This window comes from Bactrocera latifrons, unplaced genomic scaffold (assembly GCF_001853355.1).
Source record: "Bactrocera latifrons isolate USDA-ARS-PBARC rearing strain unplaced genomic scaffold, ASM185335v1 scaffold_14, whole genome shotgun sequence".
NCBI lineage: Eukaryota > Metazoa > Arthropoda > Insecta > Diptera > Tephritidae > Bactrocera > Bactrocera latifrons.
The window spans coordinates 2287736-2310201 of record NW_017534852.1 but is presented as its reverse complement, the minus strand read 5'-3'; the positions used below and the strand labels follow the sequence as shown (position 1 = coordinate 2310201).

Below are 22466 nucleotides of genomic sequence, written 5' to 3'. Positions count from 1 at the left end.
ACCGGCCCACAAACCACACCAAACCGTTGTTCTTTCTGGATGAAATAGCAGCTCTTGAATTTCTTACTCTCGTCTCAAAGGCGGCAATTTTGCGTGTTTACATACATATTGAGCCAGGAATGGACCTCATCGCAGAATAAAATTTGGTTCGAAAACGTCGGATGATCTTGGAACTTTTCATGAGCCAATAAAGCGATGCGATGCCGCTTGGGAAAGTTCAACGTAAAATGCGTCAAGTCGTTCCATACGTCAGTTCGAGGTGCTGTGTACGGCGCCGAAGCGACTCTCCACGGTCTTCGTGCGCACTTTTAACTAGGGCTGTTGTAGTTTCTTCACTGTGTGCTGCACGTAGTCTATCGGGTCTAATATTATCAAAAATTTAATGCTGGGTCTTAAGATGTGTGGTGATGTTGCTAATAGTATTATGTTGATCACAAGTTGATCGATGCGCGAAACACACTCTTTACAGAGTTTTCGTAATAAAGTTGAGCGATTTGTAAACGCTATTCAGGCGCAAGTTTTTCCACGATGAAATGCCAAACAATACTGCACAAAAATAACATGCCAGCTTGGCACGACTCACCAATGATCTGTCAAAAAAGGCTATTAAAAGTACATCTACTTGGATCACCCGTTAGTTTGTAAGACAACTGTGTGATATAGTCCGATTTAAACAATTCATTCGAAGATTGTCGCGTTGCCTTAGACAATGATCCATGCCAAATTTCGTGAAACGAACTTTCAAATATAACAGCTTTCGTTATAAAAACTTGGTTTGAAATAAAGATTCGCTTTTTTTTTTTTTTTTTTGTTAAGCATGGACTAAGTTAGAAATTTTGCAATTTTTATTTAATCAAGTAATTCAATGATACATTATTTTCATTTTTCTTAGTTTCATTCATTTTTAATTTCATTTCAATAAGTAAAAAATATAAAATTATTACTGAATTCATATGGTGTTTCGAAAATTCATTATATGTAAGAAACTAAAATTTTTTAACAATAAAAAGAACAAAATCAATTTCATTTCTTATCACTGATACAGTGTTTTTCAACTTTCAGCGTTTAAAGTTTTTTTTTTTTAATTTCTCGATAATAAATTACAATATTTTCTGAGCATTTCTTTTTTTTTGCCGTGCACCTTCGCAAAATTACGATTCATTAAAGTTAAATTTAAATTAAACATAGCCAAAAAAAAGTCTTTCAACATTCCCAACGGCTGCAAACGCAAATAAATTACAGCATATTTAACATGCATTTATAAGATGCGTGTGGTTGTATGTATGTTGTGTAATATAATTTGCATTTGAAAACAATGGGAAATTGTTTATATTCCTTACTTACAATTACCTAAATTATACTATTGTAAATATTTGGATTTTTGTTATTATTATTATTTTTTAATTTCTGTGTATATGTTATTGCTTGAAGGCTGTTGCGTTCGATCTCTCTTGTTGAAATATATATTCGGCATATGCTTCGGCTTCCTCACGACGTCGACGATCCAGATGCGGCTTAATGGCGAAACGATATGTGCCAATTATGGCAAACGTCGAGAATATACCAGCAGCCATAAAACCAACTGGTGAATTTTTCAACGCAACAAAAATTTTAGTGTCGCTCATCTGCAATATAAAAACGACCTTTAGTGATATCTTCGTGAGACTATAGGAAACTATGTATAGCAAAATAAAACACCCTGTTTAAATTTTTTTACAAGATTATAGATTTAATAAAATAAATCGACTTTTTATTTTATCCTTACATGATTTTTCTAACATAGGTACTCTTAGGATCATATTTAAGTAACCTCTTAAGTATTTTCAAATTCCTGACACTTTTCGGCCCTTGCTGTAGAATATATGAAATAATTTCTGTTTTCGAATATTTTGGTTTTGTCAAAAAAAATTTTGAAAATTAATTTTTGAATCTTTTTAATGACACTAGTCTAATGGGAGGATGGAGTCATGTGTAGAAGATCACGCAAGTGAGGAAAGTTCTCAGATCGATATTCACTTGGGAGTGGCCAGAAATGATTATTTTACATATGACTCAAGCAGCTCACGACTTTGGGTCCCTTACCAAGTATCCTCTGGGTAGCCTAAGAACATCCGTTTGAAGGCGAGCTAAAGTGAGAAGGCGGAACATTCCCTGCATAGGGTTGTGCGCAGGSTTTGGGATGCGCCACGTAAAAAAACCACCCCAATGAAAACGCAACAACAGCCTCCGATGAGTGACCGCACTTTTGATGAAGAAGTTTGAATAGCAATTACCCGCCTGAAGAACAACAAAGCGGCGGGGGCCGATGGATTGCCAGCCGAGCTATTCAAACACGGCGGCGAAGAACTGATAAGGACCATGCATCAGCTTCTTTGTAAAATATGGTCGGACGAAGGCATGCCAAACGATTTTAATTTAAGTGTGCTATGCCCAATCCTCAAAAAAGGAGACCCCACAATCTGCGCCAACTATCGTGGGATAAGCCTCCTCAATATCGCATAAAAGGTTCTATCGAGTGTATTTTGTGAAAGATTAAAGCCCACCGTCAATAAACTGATTGGACCTTATCAGTGTGGCTTCAGACCTGGAAAATCAACAACCGACCAGATATTCACCAAATCTTGGAAAAGACCCGTGAAAGGAAAATCGACACTCACCACCTTAAAAGCTGCTTTCGACAGCACGAAAAGGAGCTGCCTTTATGAAGCGATGTCTGAATTTGGTATCCCCGCAAAACTAATACGGCTGTGTAAGCTGACGTTGAGCAGCACCAAAAGCTCCGTCAGAATCGGGAAGGACCTCTCCGAGCCATTCGATACCAAACGAGGTTTCAGACAAGGCGATTCCTTATCGTGCTACTTTTTCAACCTGCTTCTGTAGAAAATAGTTCGAGCTGCAGAACTAAATAGAGAAGGTACCATCTTCTATAAGAGTGTACAGTTGCTGGCGTATGCCGATGATATTGATATAACACCCGCATCTCCAGACCGGACAAGGAAGCAACACAAATGGGTCTGGCAGTGAACGAGGGGAAGACGAAATATCTCCTGTCATCAAACAAACAGTCGTCGCACTCGCGCCTTTGCACTCACGTCACTGTTGACAGTCATAGCTTTGAAGTTGTAGATAATTTCGTCTATCTTGGAACAAGCGTAAACACCACCAACAATGTCAGTCTAGAAATCCAACGCAGGATAACTCTTGCCACCAGGTGCTACTTGGGACTGAGTAGGCAATTGAGAAGCAAAGTCCTCTCTCGACAAACAAAAACCAAAATCTATAAGTCTCTCATAATTCCCGTCCTGCTATATGATGCAGAGTCTTGGACGATGTCAACAACGAATAAGTCGACGTTGCGAGTTTTCGAGAGAAAAGTTCTGCGAAAGATTTATGGTACTTTGCGCGTTGGCCACGGCGAATATCGCATTCGATGGAACGATGAGCTATACGAGATATACGACATTGACATAGTTCAGCGAATTAAAAGACAGCGGCTACGCTGGCTAGATCATGTTGTCTGGATGGACGAAAACACTCCAGCTCTGAAAGCATTCGACGCAGTACCCGCCGGGGGAAGCAGAGCAASAGGAAGACCACCACTCCGTTGGAAGGACCAATTGGCGCCACGTAGCGAAAAGAAGAAACGACTATCGCGCGGTTGTTAACTCGGCTATAATGGCGTGAGCGGTGACTACGCCAATCAAGAAGAAGAAGAAGTCTAATAAATTCCTTATAGTCTCTTAGATATAAAGCTTTAAAGTCGAAAATATGTGCTGCATAAAATAAGCTGTGAGCCACTGTATGTTAGAGCGGTCGGAAAACATTGTAACTAATGCTCTAAAGCAAAAAAATTAAAACGAAACTCGTGGTCTTCCAAGAAAAACTGCCCTGATTGATGATCGTCGAATTATTCTCAATGCAAAAAAGGGGATGGAGATGTTTCCTCTGGCCAGGCGTTGGTCTTTTGTGGCCTGTACCTGTATCATCTAAGTTATTAAGTAAAAAGATTTTTTTTGTTAACTACACAAAAAATCTTAATTAAAATAATTTCTAAACCCAAACACCGGATTGAAAATAATAAATATGCTAAATCCCATACACCCTTATTTTTTATATTATATAAAAAATTAAAAACGATTTTTTTTATTTTTTATTTAATTTAATTCTAATTTTATCATTTTGCTTATATTTTGAAGAGGAAAACTTATTTTTTAACAAAATGTCAAAATATGTATGTAGTTAAATATAATTAAGACAAAATGAGCTATATTAATTACATTTAATCATTTTATCGAATGTTCAATTGTTTTGGGGTTGAAAAAATTAAATTCGCAATTTTTAATTTTTATTATTAAATATATTATTTTTATTATTAATATATTAGCCATTCATTTTATGTGTACAAAGTTTATTAGTCTTTGTTTAATATTAGTTGTTATTGCTGAAGTTGTCGAAATTGTGAAAACAATTATTGGAATACAAATAAGTCGAGTGCTGGTAGTTTTTGAGTTAATGTACCAAGCTATAATTCCGTCCACTTTCAGTTTCGTAGATGCTACTGTGCTACAGATAGACATATAAATCATGTGCTATAACTATTCTACTAAAAAAAAGCGCATACCCTCAAATTTAACAGTAAATACGAAAGTACACAAATCTCCATCACTCACTTTTGTTTCCTTTTTTTAAGTATTTATTCCACTTTTTCCCCCAACTGTATTTGCAGGCACACTGCTAGAAGTTAGCGCTCCAACTGGTTCTTTTTCTTTCAAATTGTCAACGTTTTCCTTTACTTCAGTGCCTTCGGCACGATATTTCAATATAACTGGTTTCCAAATGTATACACCACCCAAGAAACCGATTGCAGTAACTACCATCAATTGCTGCACTGTAACACCGCGTGGACGACGTATGCGCATCGCACTATTTTCGCTTTATAGTTAAGGATTTGGGATCCCTGATCGCATTTAGCACAAATAGATTGTTAAATAATCACTATCACGCATTGATATTGTCATTTTTAGTGGTGCTACAAGAATGAGGTTATTTTGACAATTCTAACAGCTGTTTGTGAGGTAAAATTGCTTTGGTGTTGCCACATAGCTCATATATTAATTTATTGAAGTATTTGGATATTGCAATAACTGAAACGTTAAACTATGTCCGTTACTTCAAAAGACACTAAACTGTGAACGCACAAAAATCAATTGAAAATGAGCGACCTTTTTTTATTAAGTCAAAATTAAGATAAAAAAGATATGTATATACTTTAAACAAAAAAAAACTGGAATTTGGAACATAAAAGGATTATTAATCACATACACATAACCACATTTCTTAAATTAGATTTTTCACCTAAATTGTGAAACATATTGTCAGATGTCAGATAACTTTTTTCAACAGGACCCGTAAATTTCAGTACGATCGTAAATAAATTATTTTTTCTTTCATTACTTACTTTTCCAAAATGCTTAATCCACATTTTGGTTTTTTTTTCAAAAATTATCTACCCTTGTTATTGTAACAAAAAATGTAGATTACTCAATGAACAGAATGAGGGGACGAATGATTACCGCATGCCAGTTTGTCCAGCATTAGTAAGACTCTTATTAACAGTAATTTAGGCTGTGCAACCTGCACCAAGTTCGCGTCCAACGCCGCCAGTCCACCTGAGAGTGAGATCCTTCAAACATGCAGCATGACTCCCATTCTGATCAGTCACACTTAGCGTCATATGAAGATTACAACAACGAAGAACATACATACAAAAGATTTTCTATCATAAATCCTCAACTAAGCCAAAAACATGTGTGTATATGATCGGCGATTAAATGTATTATATTGAAAGAGAAGATAGCTCAGATAACCTCAGCAATGATCTATAAATTATATGCGCGATGCAGTTTGTACAGAGCTGTTGTGATGTGCGGTTCAAATTTCTTTTGAAAAGATTTATACGCCGCCGTTAAACGTAATCTTATTAAATACTTGGAATTTGGAAAATGGAAGCATTAACACATGCATATAAAATGGAGCGGCAATTCCTTATGAAATTGTTATTTGTATTGGGTGCGACAGCATTGGGTTACAGACAGGATGATGGATTTGTGCAGAACGTGGATGACAACGTTTACTCGTGGTATATTTTGGATGTAACGCGAATATTGCAAAATGCCGAAAATAATATTGTTGTTTCACCAAGCAATATAAAAGCGCTACTAAAAACACCACCGAGCATGAATTTACGTTTCGGAGTCGATGAAATGATGCTAGGACAAAACGTAATTTTCGCCGAATCAAAGATGATTTTAAATAATCCGGAAACTTTAGAATGGTTTTATGATTGTAAAATTCAAGAGACATCTTTCACTGAAAAAAATAAGCTAATTACTAGTATCAACGGTTGGATTAAAAGCATAACGGATCAAAATATTCTTAAATCAAGTGAAACGATTTTTAAAGAATCAAATTTGCAAGTCTTAATTTTAAATATGTTAAATTTTAAGGAGACTTTACAGATTAATTTCAAATATACACTGAAGCTTACATTTCATGAAAGACCGGATAGTAAAATCGTATTACCGGGTGTAGAAACGACGGAATATTTGAAGTATCTTGATTCGCAAATTTTGGATGCTAAAATATTAGAATTACCTTATAGTAATGGTTATTTTATGTACATTATTCTACCCCATACCAAACAAGGTGTCAACGAAACGATCAATAATCTCGGCTACGAACAGCTTAAGCGTATCGAATGGATGATGGTAGAACGGCGTGTGAATGTAGTAATGCCCACATTCAAGTATCACTTCATCACAAACATGAGAGAGCATATTCAAAAGAACTCTTCACATCGCTTTGATGTTGATTTTGAACCTGCATTTGGCGTTGAAACGGAGAAGATAAATATTTTGCAAACAACAGTCGTTCAGTTCAATGGAAGCGGAAAAGCTCGAGTGGAAGACTACCAGAAAAATCGAACAACTAAATATGAGAGATTTCATGTAGATCGACCTTTTGCTTTTTATATTGAAGAAAAAAGCACTGGTCGGATAGTAAGTATAGGTAAAGTTTTAAATCCAATTCAATAAGAGCAAACTATTATTTATGATAATAGTAAGGATGTTTATATAGAAACATAGGAATGTGTATTATAGATGAAAAAGTATGCAAAATAAATTTTATGAAATAATCTGTAACAAATATAGTTTTAATTATCAACAGGACGAACTATTAGCATTGCAAACTGACAATGGGATCCGCTGCCAAGGGTATGCGGACGACATTGTGATAATAGCAAGAGGCAAATTTGAAGATMCTCTCTGTGACCTAGTGCAACGGGGTCTAAATCTGGCAAAGGGGTGGTGCAGGAGAGTGGAACTAAACATCAACCCCTCAAAGACAACCGTAGTCCCTTTCACAAGGCGCAGGTCCCYACCCGGCTTGAGRAACCTCACACTTGGGGGCAGAGAGATCGAGATGACTAGCAAAGTTAAATACCTGGGTCTTACGCTGGACTCTACCCTGCGGTGGAAGCAGCATGTGAACCAAACGCTGGTCAAAGCTACCAAAGCGTTAATGGTGTGCAAACGGCTGGCGGGTAAATCCTGGGTCTGTAAGCCTAAGATCGTTAGGTGGTTGTACACCATGATTGTGCGACCGATAATTACATACGAGGCGGTGTCCTGGGCCTCCGTAGCGTCGCAGGCTTCGGTGGTAACCCGACTATCGAAGCTTCAGCGGCTAGCATGTGTTTGCATGACGGGCGCTATGCGAACCTGTCCGACGGCAGCTCTGGAGGTCCTGYTGGAACTYACACYGCTCCATATAATGATAGGTCAAGTAGCCAAGCACTCACTTCTGCAGATAACAGCAGAGGGATGCGGMAAAGSCAAGATAATCTCGTCCCAGATGATGGAGAGGATAAGTGACGACATCCCTATTGCCCTCCTCCTAAAGGACGGCATTACTAAATCAACTCATTTCAAGAAAAGGTTTAAGGTTACCCTCGGTAGCAAGAGTGAGTGGAACGACCCCACTCTTGAGCAAATGCTAAGGGATAGTACATTGAGGTGGTACACCGACGGCTCAAAAACGTCGGAAGGAATAGGTGCGGGTATTGGCAGCGAGCGCACGGTATGCGTCATGCCAAGCTGCTAGTTGGAGGTATAACCAAAAGAGGTTTAAATCGTTAATTAAYCTYCCAAGAAACAAACTCAGGATCCTGGTTGCATTTTATACCGGCCACTGCAAGCTGAAAAGGCACTTAGCTAACATGGGCCTATCATCTTGCGCCAACTGTCGGTTTTGCGTTAGGGACCCTGGTCATCGACTGCATTGCAGTCTGTAGGCGCAGGTCGAAGGCCCTTGGAGCCATGTTTCCGGATTGGGATCACATCGCCTCGCTAGCACCCAGCAGAATACTTGACTTCGTCAATATGCTGGGGCTAAGCAAGTCCCTGTGATTTAGGAGAGGGCACAATAGACCTAAGGTCGCAGTGCATTCCTCAGTTATTTATCTATTTATTATCAACAATATTTTCAACACTCCAAGTATTGAATTTAGTTTTTGTTGTTTTCATACTGTCGGAACATGGTTGCTATAGAATATAATAGATTTGTTCATCTAACTGTAACACAAATAATCAATAGTTTCGTGTGAATTCGTTTCGCCCATACACGACACACAAATCCATTTTGCGTTCGTTCCTCACACGGTAAACATGTGCCACAGGCAAGCGGAATATTTCTTGAAATTTATTTCTAATGTAGCACTTTTATCTATTTCTTTGTATTTCGTTAATAAGTTATTCCAACTTTTAATTTTCTCAATTTTATTTTTATATTTAAGACTTTTCGTTTGCCAAATTGCTAATTAATTTTTTATAACATTAATAAATTCTGATACGAATTCTTTATTAATGGGGTAACCTGCTTTAGAAGCTTAAGTCTCTTTAAAAAGATCTAAGAGCATCTTCTATTTAAACTATAATAAATAAACTGAGAAAAGTCAATTTTAAACATATTTTTAAACAGCATTAAGTAAGATTTCCTTTAGACAAAACCCCCTTTTTTCAATTTTTTATTTTTTTTTTAATTTTAATTTGACGTATTTTTTTGGAATTTTCTTAGTTTAACTAGAAGATAATAGCAGAAACAGTGAAAAACGTAGAATCGTGGCCCGTGTCAGCTGATACGACCCATCTTATCGGCGCGCAATGTAAGTGCACAGTGAAAAACGCTACTCCCTTCTCTCTTTGACGTAGGATGACGTGAGAATTCACGGCATTTGGATTTTTGCCGTAGAAACGTGTCAGCTGATTGCTCTCTCACAACGCAGGGTTATATATGTATATACTGTAGTAAATATCAACTTTTATAATTCAATCTGTTCAATATGTTTGAAATTTTCTTAAAATAACACAAAATCAGAGTCGAATGCTATTATTTATAAATATATAAACTATTTTTAATAGTTTGTTTTCAGTTTTGATATTTTATATTACAAAAAATTTTAATTGAAAACATAGATGTGTACAAAACTATATATGCGTATTGAGCAATGGCAACATTGTTCAAATGAAAACAAACAAAGATTTCTGATTTCTGCGTTTTTGCCACAGGCTCAACTGATCACACATTTTGCTCGATAAGGAAAGAAAAGGAAGGAAGGCAGTAGCGTTTTTGACTGGTTCCGCTATGCGTTATTAAAAAATATGAATCTCTTAGATTTTTTTATTTCTGATAGAAATTGCGACCAGCATTCTGCCCGCCGTCCGAAAAATGCACATGGGAATGCATCGGGCACTTGCTTCCCAAAGGCAGAATATCAAAGATTTCGTATCCAAAAAATTTTTGAAAGATGTTCAAATATATAACTATAAAGCCTAGAAATTTTACTTGAATCAATTATTTATTTCCTTCCCCAAAAAATCCTCAACAAAATTGATTTTTTGAAGCCTCTAAAGCAGGCTCCCCCCTTAACACTTGACATAGGCAAAGGTAGGCAATCTGTTTCTGTCCGCTGCGACACGGCACTCCTCATCGTACCAGCTATTTTTTTTCCGAAAACCAACATAGCTTTACGCAAGTAGCTTGAAATGTTGTCCCACAGTTGCCTTATACCGAGTTGCTGATGAGTGCTCCCAGAGAGCAGGAGTGCAAGTCGAGTAGATAATCGTTCGGCTGTATGTTGTGATTGCAGCTTTTCGACGTCGAAACTTTCTTGTGTTTGTTGATGTGAGTTTTTTGCTGCACAGGCGGGTGTGTATTTGCAACATAAATAATGGTCCGAGTTGATGTTAGAACCTCAAAGCATACACATGTCTAAAACAATGGAGACGTGTATTCCGTTGGTTAGTGGCTCTTCGATCCGGAGACAGACAGGTAACTTGGTGAATTTTTCAATGCTAGAATCTAATACTACAGACAACCATATTTCATCGTGGGGACAGAATTTACCGACCGTTGTGCCAAAGATACCTTCTTTGCCCACCCTGGCGTTAAAGTCGACAAGCACCGTCCTTCTCTGTCGTCGAGGCGTGAGAGCAAATCAGTGAAATATTGAAGAACTTCGCTTTGATGCAGATTGTGGCTAAACGTTCATCCACCGGGATGAATGCCAGTTCTTGGCGACGGAGTCTCATTACATAAATAGCCATTATGTGCTCAACAAATCCAGTATATGGCTTTGTGATTTAATAAGGACACGGTGTCGTTTTTAAATAATAACGGAAAGATTTTTACTATAGCGTTTTTAATTTCAAGAATAGGGAGGTAAATAATATATTTTCAGATTAATTATTAATCAAGGGGTAAGAATTGCGACCCAAAAACCCGAGAGCATGTTAAATGTTTAGTCAAACATGGAAATTCGTAAAGAGAAGTAGCGAATTTACTTCAAGCTTCCAAGACAATGTATGAGCCAGCAGTTAAATAGGCTCCCCACATAGCATTATGTTCATAAAAAATTGCTAGACAAAACAAAGACGCTCTGTAATAAATTCTGTTAGTATTCAAGTGCATTAGTTGTTTTAGTGTATAATTCCGTTGCTACTGTACCAGTACCTATCTTTTCTTTCTTTTTTCTCCTGTCTCAGTACTTAGTTAAATCTGATCGAGGTATTCACCAAGTTAAAGACTAAAAAAAATACAGCCTAAAACCATAAAAACACCAAAAACTACCGTTCAAACAACATTCTGGAGCCGCTCGTTAGGACTACGCAAGGTTAAGTGTTCAAAAGAGTGGTTTAGGATCAATAGCATCAAAGTAATGGAGTAGCCAACGCGATCCCCAACCCATCAACCAATTGGAAATTAACTTTAACACAATTGAATGAAAACTCGTTTCTTTCCCTTATTCAATATTGAATTTTTTTAAAGTAAAACAAGAATATTCATTATTATTTTCCTTTTACTTGTTCGCATTATTATAAAAAAAAATGCTAATAAATACATGACTTTGTCAAACCTGGATAAAACTTAAAAAAGCTTATTTTCAAATTGTTGGACTATTTCCACGCCCTAAAACTTCCTCCTCCAATAGCTATAATCTTTAAAGAAAATCTTTAAGGAAAATAAGTGGCTATTGCGAAGTATTATTCAAATCAATTTAATAGTACTACTTTGAACCCCAAAAATTGAAAAGAAGATTAAATAATTATTTATAATGCGTCGTTCGAGCCACTGCACCGTTGTAGAGTGTCGATTAATAAAAAAAAACCTGCGTGGTGAAGGAAAAACGTACAAATTCATTGAAAATATGTTAGGGCGGCCGGAAAACTTTGTAACCAATGCTCTAAAGCAAAGAAAATAAAAAGGAAAATTGTGGTCGCCTAAGAAAACTAGCATGATTGATGATCGCGTGACTTCACGAAAATTGCAGCGGAAGTTGGACTAAACGTTAGCTCGTGGACAATTCGGCGTCGATTAGTGAACGGTAATCTACCGTGGTATAAGTAGAGAAAAATTCCTCTTTTATGAAAGGTCTACATATAGAAGGAAAAGCTTTTGACGCTGATCATAAAAATTGTTGCGATCCCACCGGACAAAAATGTGATTGAATATTTTATTCGTTGGCGAAGTTAAGATTAATATTTATTTCTAATTTCAAATCACATCCAAATAAATTCGATTTGCAATTTTTAACCGCAACATTGGAATTAATTCCGATTTTCAAATTAAAAATAAGATTCTAAATCGGTTTTTAAGATACACTCTTTTTTAAATTCGGTATAGGGGAATTAAAAAAAAAATATTTTAGTTAAAATTTTTGGAAATACAAAATAAAAAAAAAATTCAATCTGGTTATGTTATGGAAAAAATATAATTATAACTGTATGCATTTTGCAATTAATTATAAGAAGCTAAGAACTTACCGACACCTGTTGACAGCACGGTTGGTTGCTGTTGCTGCTGCTGCGCGTGTTGTGCGCCAATTGTACTCTCCAACCCAACCCGACTATTATTGTCTGTATTATTTTTATTGTTGTAATTATTATAACGACTCTGATTTCCTGTTTGGCTGTCAGTCGTCTCTACTGACGATGCAGACTGTTGTGATTGTTGCTGTTGCTGGAAATCTGTGTCCGAATTATTGCATTTCATGGAACCTGCTTGCACAGTATTCCCGCCATTCACATTCGAAAATCTGCTCGGAAAGGAACGTCGTCGAGAAATCGCCGGCATGCTATTGACATTGCCATAGTTCGTATTGCGATAGACGCCAGCGGCATTATGAAAAGATTGCGATTTGGATGGATGGAAACCATTAGTGAACGCATTTTTGGATGATACTACATCCACAGCGTCGACCATGCCATTCGAATCGTTAAAAAGATTCTGCAATGCTTGCAGTCTTCGATTGCCACCACCGACACTTGTACGATTGACATGACTACCGTTATGTGCGGTAGCTGCTGCTGCTGTACCGGTTGGCATACGATTTKGATTTGGTAGCTGTGAGTGCTGCTGCTGATGCTGCTTATTAATTGTCACTGCAGCTGCAGCAGCAGCGGCTGTAGCTACTGCATTTAATTGCAATATCTTTTGCATGCCTAATATATTCGATTGTTGCTCTTCAAATTTTCGTTTTGCCAATGCATTTTGCATTATTAATTTCGTATGATTTTGTAGCTCTTCCGTGGTCATTGGTTGCAATGCAAATGGATTACGCTGATTGCTATTGTGTTGTTGCTGTTGTTGCTGCTGCTGATGTTGCTGCTGCTGATGTTGCTGCTGCTGTTGATGCTGCTGCTGTTGTTGCTGCTGCTGTTGTTGTACCGCCAATGTTTGCTGCACTAATGCCAAATTATGTAAATTTTGCAACTGATTTATCACCATATTATTGGAGAAGGAATCAAATGGATGCGTCTGCTGATTGTGGAAAGTTGGTTGCTGCTGGTGCTGTGTATGCGGAAATTGCGTTTGTAGTAATCCATGCGCTTGCTGTGTCGAGGTGAATGTGAGGACTGCAGTTATTGCCTCGCGATCGCGTTGCGGCAAACGCGGATTAGATAGTTGAACAAGTAGGCCATGCTTAGAAATATCACCTGAAATTAAAATGAAGTTGGTAAAAATATATAATAAGAAATTAAGCGTGATGGACAAAAACTTAATTGCAAAAATTATTAAATTATATTCAAAACTATAAAAAACTTAAAAATTTTACTATAAAAAATTTCTAGGACAAAGTCAAAGTTGCAGTTTTCTTGTTTGTTCACGATCTGTGTTACTTCAGTATGTAAAGCCTGTCTCCTCAAAATCTAAAAATGTTTTTTTTTTTTTAAATTTATTGGTCCAAAGTAAAATCAGACTCGTTCGGTGACACGTTTTTAAACAGGTGTTGTTACACCTTTAACAGGGTATATTAAACAAAGCTGCGAATCCTATAAAGCTGGCCGTTCCCACCCGACGGACCCGGATTTTATCCAGCCTAGGGCTCGGCACCAATCTTCGAAATTACTTCAAAAATAATTTGGAAAGTTATCATCAGGAAATTTGGCATGGATTTTTGACCAAGCCAGAGCTACAGTACATTTTTAGCTGCCACACAAACTGACCAATCAAATGATAAAAATAGTATGACTTTAATCCTAAAACAACCCTTAGCTGCATTTTATATAATTATAAAAAACTGTGGTATTAAATACATATACATATTTTTCTTACGATTTTTATACACAGCATTAATTTTTGAATTTAAATTCGCATTTTTGTGAATTTTTATGTATTTTTTTATTAACAACATAAAACTCTGAAGTCTAAATATTTTAGTATTTCTTTGTTCTTTTTTTTTTTTTATATTATATTATTTTTACATATAAAAACTAATTACCGACTAACTACCAAAAAAATAACATTTTTTAACTTACCTTTAGCTAAACCCAGCAAAAGATATTGTGCTTCGGGACGGCTTAAAATAGCTTTCATATGTAAATTTGCAAGCAAAAGTTGTTGCTGTTGATATTGCTGCTGTTTAAATATAAAATTAGTAATGTTTTCACTACAAAATTGATTTTGTGTTTGTTGTTGAATTGTTGCTGAATTCTGTCCGTCGCCTTTGCCATTTATCTTCGTTGTTGATTGTTTATTTTGGACATTTTTGTTGTTATTAATTTGCAATTTGCCCAGCAATTGTTTGAAATTTTCAGAATTTTGTAATAATACATTATTATTTGAGTCTTGCTTATTATCTTGATTCTGTTTGTGACTAAAATTTTTGTATTTATAGTTTTTATTTTCCATGTTAATATTGCTGTTATGTTGAGCATGTTCAGTCAAAGAATTACGACGCCACTTAGCCTCCAACTCATCCACCAAAGGGATAGCGCCCAAATTCATATTTGAATTTAATGCCGATTTTTGGTGTTGTTGTGTCTGCTTTTGTTGTTGTTTCTGTTGATCAGTTGATTGCTGTACATTCAAGGCCTGCTTGAAAAATTCATTCAACGATGTTGATGAGCCATTCTTTTCAGTACGGTCGTGCGTCTTTTTGCCACCTGCCGCAAAAAATGGTATGAATCTTGAACGACCACTTGAATTATGTCCATTACTCTCACTACCGCCACCGTACTGACGTTGCATTGTTTTGTTTGCACCTCCTGAAAATTTATCATACTGAAAGGAAATAGTTTTTCGTTCTTCCTGTAATTCGACATTGTCTTGTAGAGATTTTGTGCTTCCTTTGCCAATGTTTGGTTCACACTTGTTGCCCTGTTGTTGCGAATTTCGTGCTGAAGTATTGTTCTTTAAAGCCTGTTGGAAGAAAATATGCCTAAATATGAAACACGAATCTAAATATGTCAAGCTATATTTTTCCATTTTTAATACTTTTAACGACACGCAAATGGAACGTGACAAAACACAAGTTTTTTTATACCTAGAACAGGTTACATTAAGTTCTCCAAGAGAATGTTTCCAATTTATTTATAGTTGCATAACCTTGGCAATCGAATATATGTATAGCTGCCACACAAACTTTTTTATTTAACTGAAATGTCTCGAAAATTTTGTTTTGTATTGTATTGTCTAAGGCAAAGGTGCAAGCTCTGTAGAAAATTATCAGATCGGACCACTATATCATATAGCTGCTTTGCCCACATATGGAAAACTTTTTGATTTGGCAAGATATGTATGTATCTTCACGAAATTTGACACGAATTATTGATATAAGCTTCGACGAAACTATTCAGATTAGACTACTATAGTATACGAGGTGTGTTCAAAAAGTATCGCGAATTTTGTGTTTTTTCAAAAATTATTTATTTATTCATGAATATCTATTTTGTAACAAGAAAAAGTCACAGGGGCCCAGATCTGGGGAATATCTATTTTGTCCCCTTCAAAGTAATCCCCATGAGATATTATACACTTGGTTTTTTCAAAAAATCATTTTTTTTTATCTTCTTCAGCTCCTCCTTATCGTATCAGCTCCTCGAGATATCGTATTTATCTCGTCAAGAGAAGCGTAACGTCGTCCTTTCATGGACCTCTTCAGTTTAGAGAACAAGAAAAAGTCACAGGGGCCCAGATCTGGGGAATACGGTGGCTGCGGCATCATTAGTGTGTTGTTTTTGGTCAAAAAGTCGCGCACAAGCAACGATGTGTGAGCAGAGGCGTTATCGTGGTGCAAAAGTCAATATTTGTCACATCTTCTCGGAACATTTTGTACCACCGATAAACGTTGCTTCGGTCCAAGGTAGCTTCTCCGTATGCCACAGTTAACATTGGAATGCATCCGCGCACTTAATTTCGTTTTTCACACAAAATTTGATACAGGTTCTTTGATCCATTTTTTTGAATAGGTAAAAATCGAAGACGATCCAAAACAAGTGCAAGTAAAGCAGCTGTCAACATTCAAAATGGCCGAGCTTGTCGGCATAAGTGAGAGACATGAGTACCAACATAACGTCACAAAAAATTCAAAATTCGCGATACTTTTTGAACACACCTCGTATAGCTGCCATACAAACCTGAATGCTCTATATTCAATCTTTGTATGGAAAACTTTTTGGTATGACAATATATCTTCATGAAATTTTGTATGCCTTTTATCCGAGGCAAAGGTACAATTTCCGAAGAAATTGTTTAGATCGGACTACTATAGCGTATAGCTGCAATACAAACTTGACCATCAAAATCTGGATAAATATCTTTTTATACCTTTTGTGCTATAAGAGATGCACCGGTGAAGGTTATGCTATAACTTCAGTGAGGACGATGTAACGCTTTGTCCCCCCATTCATTTGTCATAAAACCGAAGAAAGAACTTTTTTTACTACAACAAATATGCCTCTAATTATAATTGTTGGTTTTACTATTTGTGAGCTAAGTATACTTACCATATTTGCATTTTCGTTACGATTTTCTTTGGCATCATCATTTTCATTCAAAATCTCATTATCATTATGGCCAGTCTTCTTGTCCAGCTGCTCTTCATCATCATCAAAACCACATAATTCAATCGTGTCTAGACGCGAAGTGGGACCGCAACTGAACCATTCCGGTTCCTCATTTTTATAACGATGGTGGTCGTTATCTTCTTTTACACGATCTTTAGAATTCGTAACAACCAAATAGCCTGACGTTAAACGCTTTACATAATTGGCATTATTGGTATTAGCTGACGACGACGACGACGACGTAGCGGCACGATCTGCATTCTTGCCAAGACCTGTTAGTGCAGATAATGCCGGTCTAATTGCATTCTTATCATGGCGCATATTATCAACTTTACTTGTTTCAAAAAGCTTAAGGAGTCTAAGCTTACTTGAAATATCGTTGTTAGTTGGCGTATTATTGTTGGCATCTTTTTCGCAGGATTGCGGATTGTCGGTTGCCACTGAATTTGCCCATTTAACTTTGGGTAATCTACCGCTACCAATACGACGTTGATTTGTTATTATAGCAGAGTCCTATGGTCGGTGAAAACATTATTAAAAAATAAAATAAAATTAAGGAATAAAAAATGTTTCCTTGTAGTTTAAAGATCAAGGGTAGTCAGAATTTTCAAAACATCGATTTTTTATTGCATTTTCTTAATACATAATATATTAAAAATATTCACTGAAAATTTGTAGCCGGAAAAAAAAGATTAAGAGTAAAAATTTGGTATCCCCGCACAAAAATACGGCTGTGTAAACTTATGTTGAGCTATATGGTGCAGAGGTATGGACGATAACAACATCTGAGTCGACGTTACAAGTTTTTAAGAAAGCTTTCTCGGAAGATTTTTGGTCCTTTGCGCATTGGCAACGGCGAATAACGCATTCGATGGAATGTTGAGCTGTAAGAGACATACAACATTGACATAGTTCAGGGAATTAAAAGACTACGGTCAGCCGAATGGAAGTAAACACTCCAGCTCTGAAAGTATTCAACGCAGTACAACGCAGCAAGCAAAGAAAGAGGCAGGCCTCCACTCCGTTAGAAATATCAGGTGGAGAAGAATCTGGCTTCGCTTGGAATCTCCAATTGGCCACATTGTAAAAATTTTTTTTCCAAAATTTAGAAAAACATACTTTGTGAGGTCGCCATTTTGTTCCGATCAGGCATGCGATTTTCTAAAAATTAAACTAATTTTTATTCTCCGACTGATTTCGGAAATATTTCCAAGGATTAGTGATGATCATCGCAAGCAGTTATTTTTAAAATAATCTTTTTTTTCCCCAATTTCTGTCGAGTCAAAATCTTATCTAAGGGTGGGTTTGAAAATTTACAAAAATCGATTTTTTTTTTGTTTGCTTTATTAAATTTTACAATACCTCTAGAATATAGTCCTAAATTTTAAGGTTGATCTGAGTAATAATTTCGGAGATATAGCCTTGAGAACTTGTGCACTTAAGGCTAGCTGCGGCAAGTGCCCCGTCTTTAAACGCGAAACTGTGTTTTTGAAGTCGGTGGACGTGATTTTTCGAAAAGTTATCGGCCGATTTAGTTCGTATTGTGTACACGTTTTCGAAATAATATTATCTAATTATTGAACGAAGGATTTTTTCTTGTTTCATTACAACTTATTTTGCTGACCAAAAAATGCCGAATATTTTACCAAAAATGAGATTTTTTGTTCAAAGTCCGCGAAAAGAAGGACAATTTTAATATTTTTTTTCTTACGTTCCAAACCGAGATTTAGATACATATGTACTAACAGAATATGCTTAGTTTTTTAATTTTGTATGAACCAATTAATAAGTGATGCTGTCCTCGTCGAGAGCACTTTTTTGAGAGACACCCAGGGAAATGCGGTCTCAACGGCGGAATTTTCAACATTTTTGTATCGAAATTTCAGGAGATATTGTTCGAATATATACATACCTTTGATATAACATATTATATTTTTCAAATATACATATGATTGCTTACATTAAAAAAAAAATCGTAAAAATGCCTTTTTTTTGTACCTCTGAACCCTCTAACCCCTCAATATTTTACTGGTATTTATAAAACTATAACTATTTGATTTACCTTAAGTTCTGGCTGTGGTGGCTGACTTTTTATAATGGACTCATCCAATATGTTTTTATTTTTAAAAAATGCAGGCATCATATCATTACTTCGTGCCCACTGATGTTTACGGCCACTCATGTTTTCCTCAGAAGTTACAGGCTTCCAAATATTAAGCCGACGAAGTCGCGCCTCTAATTCGATGACATCGCAATCTACGATATTTGGCACACTGGGTTTTTTTGTAGGATGTTTATTATGTGAATGATATATATTTAATAAATCATTGCGTATATGAAGTAAACTTGCACGACTATAGCTTGTTAAACAATTAGATTTATCCAATGATTTAGATTTCCAAAGTTTAGTCTCATCCATATGTTGACTAATTACGGGTGCTGATTTTGAAATTGAAAGCATTTTTGATTTGCGTTGCGTTTGTGGAGTCATTTGTCGTAGTTTCATTATTAATGGCTCTTTCTCATCGTCAGTTTCACTCAAAGGACTAACCTGTTCGCTAATTAGCGCTAAATCACAACTGACAACAGAACAAGACAATGTCTGTTGAGTATAAGGGGTGGAAGAACGTGCTGGTAGCATATGCAACGGCATAACCTCATCGTCATGCCGATGATGATTGTAATGTGCGTCAGTTTTGGAAAACTGCTTTGATTTACTGCCAGAGCAAATATCATTATGCAATGTCACATTTTCGGCGGATATCGAATTCTGATTCGAATTTGAAGGTGGTGGTAATGGTATTGCAGTAGCATATACAGATGAATTAGTCTTAATACATTTATCTAATAGACGATGGACTCTTGCAGAACGTGCTTCTGCAACGGTAAGTTGTTTGGCGCACATTTCAAATGCCGAACGGTATTCAACTATAGCAAGGGCTGGTGGTAGCGGTGCTTCTGTTGCCGACGTTGATTCATTTTCAATAATTGGAGTTTTTAACGTTTCATCGTCATTGGGTGAAGAGGCTGCTTCCGCTAATACCTTTAAAATTGAATGAGGTGTATCCTCCTTGGCCTTTTCTAGCGGTTCCATCTGATTTCCAAAAAGTGATTTGTACAAATACATTTACGTGAATTAATATTGTTGTTACACTGTATAGAATTACACTAAAAGTCAATGTTCTTTTTTATAGAATAAGGAATTTTATTTAAATTTATAATTGCCAAAATTGTTCTTAAAAATTTTTCGTGACACTGCGTACAGAAAAAGTCGTATGTTAGTAGTGAAAACAATTTGATTATGGTGAACAAAAAAAAATTTTTTTTTTCTTTTAGAAAAGTAAAAGTGTGAAAGTTAAACTAATTTGAATTCACAAACATCTTTAACATACAAATGCATTTTACTTCTTATATATTTATACACACTCTATTTTTTAACTACTTAGATACTATTCTAAATTTATTGTCATTAATTCTTAAATAAGATAAGAAAATAACACAGCATTTGGCAAATAAAATAAATTTTATTGTTGAAACACGTATGTATGTACTTACCTTTGAAGATGCCCTTCCGTCGTCTTCTCGGTCAGTTACTAATTTTCTGGTATTTTCTAATGCCAGCGTGTCATTATTACTGATATCTCCCGAGATTTCTTCTTCTGCACAATTATCATTCATTCCTGATTGAATTACTACTCCGCAATCGTCTTCCAAAATTTTTATTGCATCTTTTGCTTCTTGCATAATTTTAAATTGCAATACAGAATTGTGCTTTATATCTTCGGTACACTTGGTGGAAATCCTGTCATGAACTGGTGTTGGCGGCGGTGGTGGTGGAATCTCGAAATTCTTTCTTACTGGGGTATGAGTTATATTTTCACTACCTCCTTCCATCTCCAAGCATTCTCTACCCCCTTCATTCGCAACCTCTTCCACAACATGAATCTCTGGAACACTTTTCGCGCATTCAGAGTTATTGTTTTCTAGCTTTTTCATAACATGTGTTATTTCAGTATCCATATATGATGGCTCAGTCATGGTTATTTCTATGACCTCTTGCTATATACTTATTAAAAAAACGGTTAATGAATATTATCCTTGAATTAACGCTATTTTCATTTACTTACCTTATATAATCAGAATATAATATTTAGAACACTGATAACTTATTCAAAATGCAATTTACACTAGCCACTACTTATTCAAAACAAATAAATTCATAAAAAAAAGCTCGAGCAATACAGAAAAAATTTATAATTCCATCCGCTGAATATTAAGAAAACTTTATATGCAAATTGCACCAAGGTTTAAAAATTCACTAATCAATCACTTTTTCCAGTTTCCAGAAAAATTCCGTTCGTCATCAAAACGAAATGTCAAGACGAATTCATAATTTTACCGTTGCTGCTGGTTTTGTTTTTGTTATCGCCCGCCAGATTAATCCGAATCTCATTGGAATTATATTGGAATTTAACTGTTAATTCCCATATTTACATTTTCTAGTGCTGCCCATTCCAAATATTTAAGTGTGACCTATTTTCCTTGATAAATAGTCCCAGTAAGTCACAACTATCGAAAATAGTATATTTGAAACAATTACTGAGGAAATAGTTTCACCATGGACATCTATGAATTTTACCACATCGTATATATGTATAAAAGGAATGACCGGTTGCACGTATACGAGAGTTTCGGACTGATTTGTCAATTCCCCCTAGAAATTGACAGAAATATTTTTAGCGTAATTAACCAGTGACTTAATCATTAGTCTCGAAGGCATTTAAAAATGTCTTTTGATACTGTAATGCTCTCAATACTGCCAATTGCAAGAATTAAGATGATGATTTGAATATAATAGCCCTGACAGGCGGCAGCGCTAACATGCATTAGCGGGTTTAATTTACATTCACTTGCGCATTTGACCCTATTTAATGCAAATTTGTAATGCACAAGAATTCCGCGCATTTAGCTGAATTTACCAAATTTGGGTAGGCAACACTGCTCAAAAATTGCCGATTTTTGCTATTTTCTGACAGATGTCGCTTGAAGTCTGCCGCCTCTTTTGTGTTTACAGCATCAAAGGTAAGCACTTTTATACATATTGCTAATTAAATTATGTGCAAGTATATTAACAAAAACAAATTTTAATATTTTTAGATGGCAGAAAATAAACAACGCACAGTTTGCTATCCATTTACCCAATATTCTTAACTTTTTCGCACAATTTTCCCGCATTACAATCAATTATTGCTTTTAATTTCACTCTATTATCTTTTAACATTGTTAATAATAAACGAATTTTCCCTTAAATTTTTATTGATTTTCCAAAAATATCAAAATTTCTATTAATAATTTATCTTATTCATTTTTATTTCACTTTTTTTTAAACAAATAAACAAATTTCACTATTAGCTGTCTAAATGCAAAAGTCTGCCGTCTGTTACCATAAAATTTCAATGCGCATTGGCGTTGCTTAAATCGCATTAATTTTGCTTTTCTGTCAGACCTATAAGTTAAGGGAGAATTTAATACCTTGCCTTGAAAAAGCAAATATTTATTTTA

The 22466-nt window shown here is 35.8% G+C and overlaps 2 protein-coding genes across 4 annotated transcripts; one reads left to right on the top strand and one right to left on the bottom strand.

Annotated features, from left to right (window-relative positions):
• Nucleotides 1-1517: 1517 nt before the first annotated feature.
• On the bottom strand, nt 1518-21301 carry LOC108965430 (protein cup). 3 transcript variants are annotated; one of them, XM_018927845.1, is made up of 8 exons: nt 21032-21301; nt 20460-20970; nt 18967-19998; nt 16845-17417; nt 15057-15258; nt 14376-15002; nt 12381-13553; nt 1518-1625 (listed from the first exon to the last, which is right to left on the bottom strand). In XM_018927845.1, the coding sequence occupies exons 2-8, from the start codon at nt 20940-20942 to the stop codon at nt 1612-1614; spliced, it is 4104 nt and encodes a 1367-aa protein (XP_018783390.1). In that variant the 5' UTR covers nt 20943-20970; nt 21032-21301; the 3' UTR covers nt 1518-1611. The 3 variants fall into 3 exon arrangements, with proteins under 3 accessions (XP_018783390.1, XP_018783389.1, XP_018783388.1); XM_018927844.1 differs by having other exon boundaries at nt 14376-15258; nt 20460-20963; XM_018927843.1 differs by having other exon boundaries at nt 14376-15258; nt 21032-21300.
• Nucleotides 5881-6792, top strand: LOC108965431. The gene is made up of 2 exons (XM_018927846.1): nt 5881-6281; nt 6706-6792. The coding sequence occupies exons 1-2, from the start codon at nt 6003-6005 to the stop codon at nt 6763-6765; spliced, it is 339 nt and encodes a 112-aa protein (XP_018783391.1). The 5' UTR covers nt 5881-6002; the 3' UTR covers nt 6766-6792.
• Nucleotides 21302-22466: the final 1165 nt, after the last annotated feature.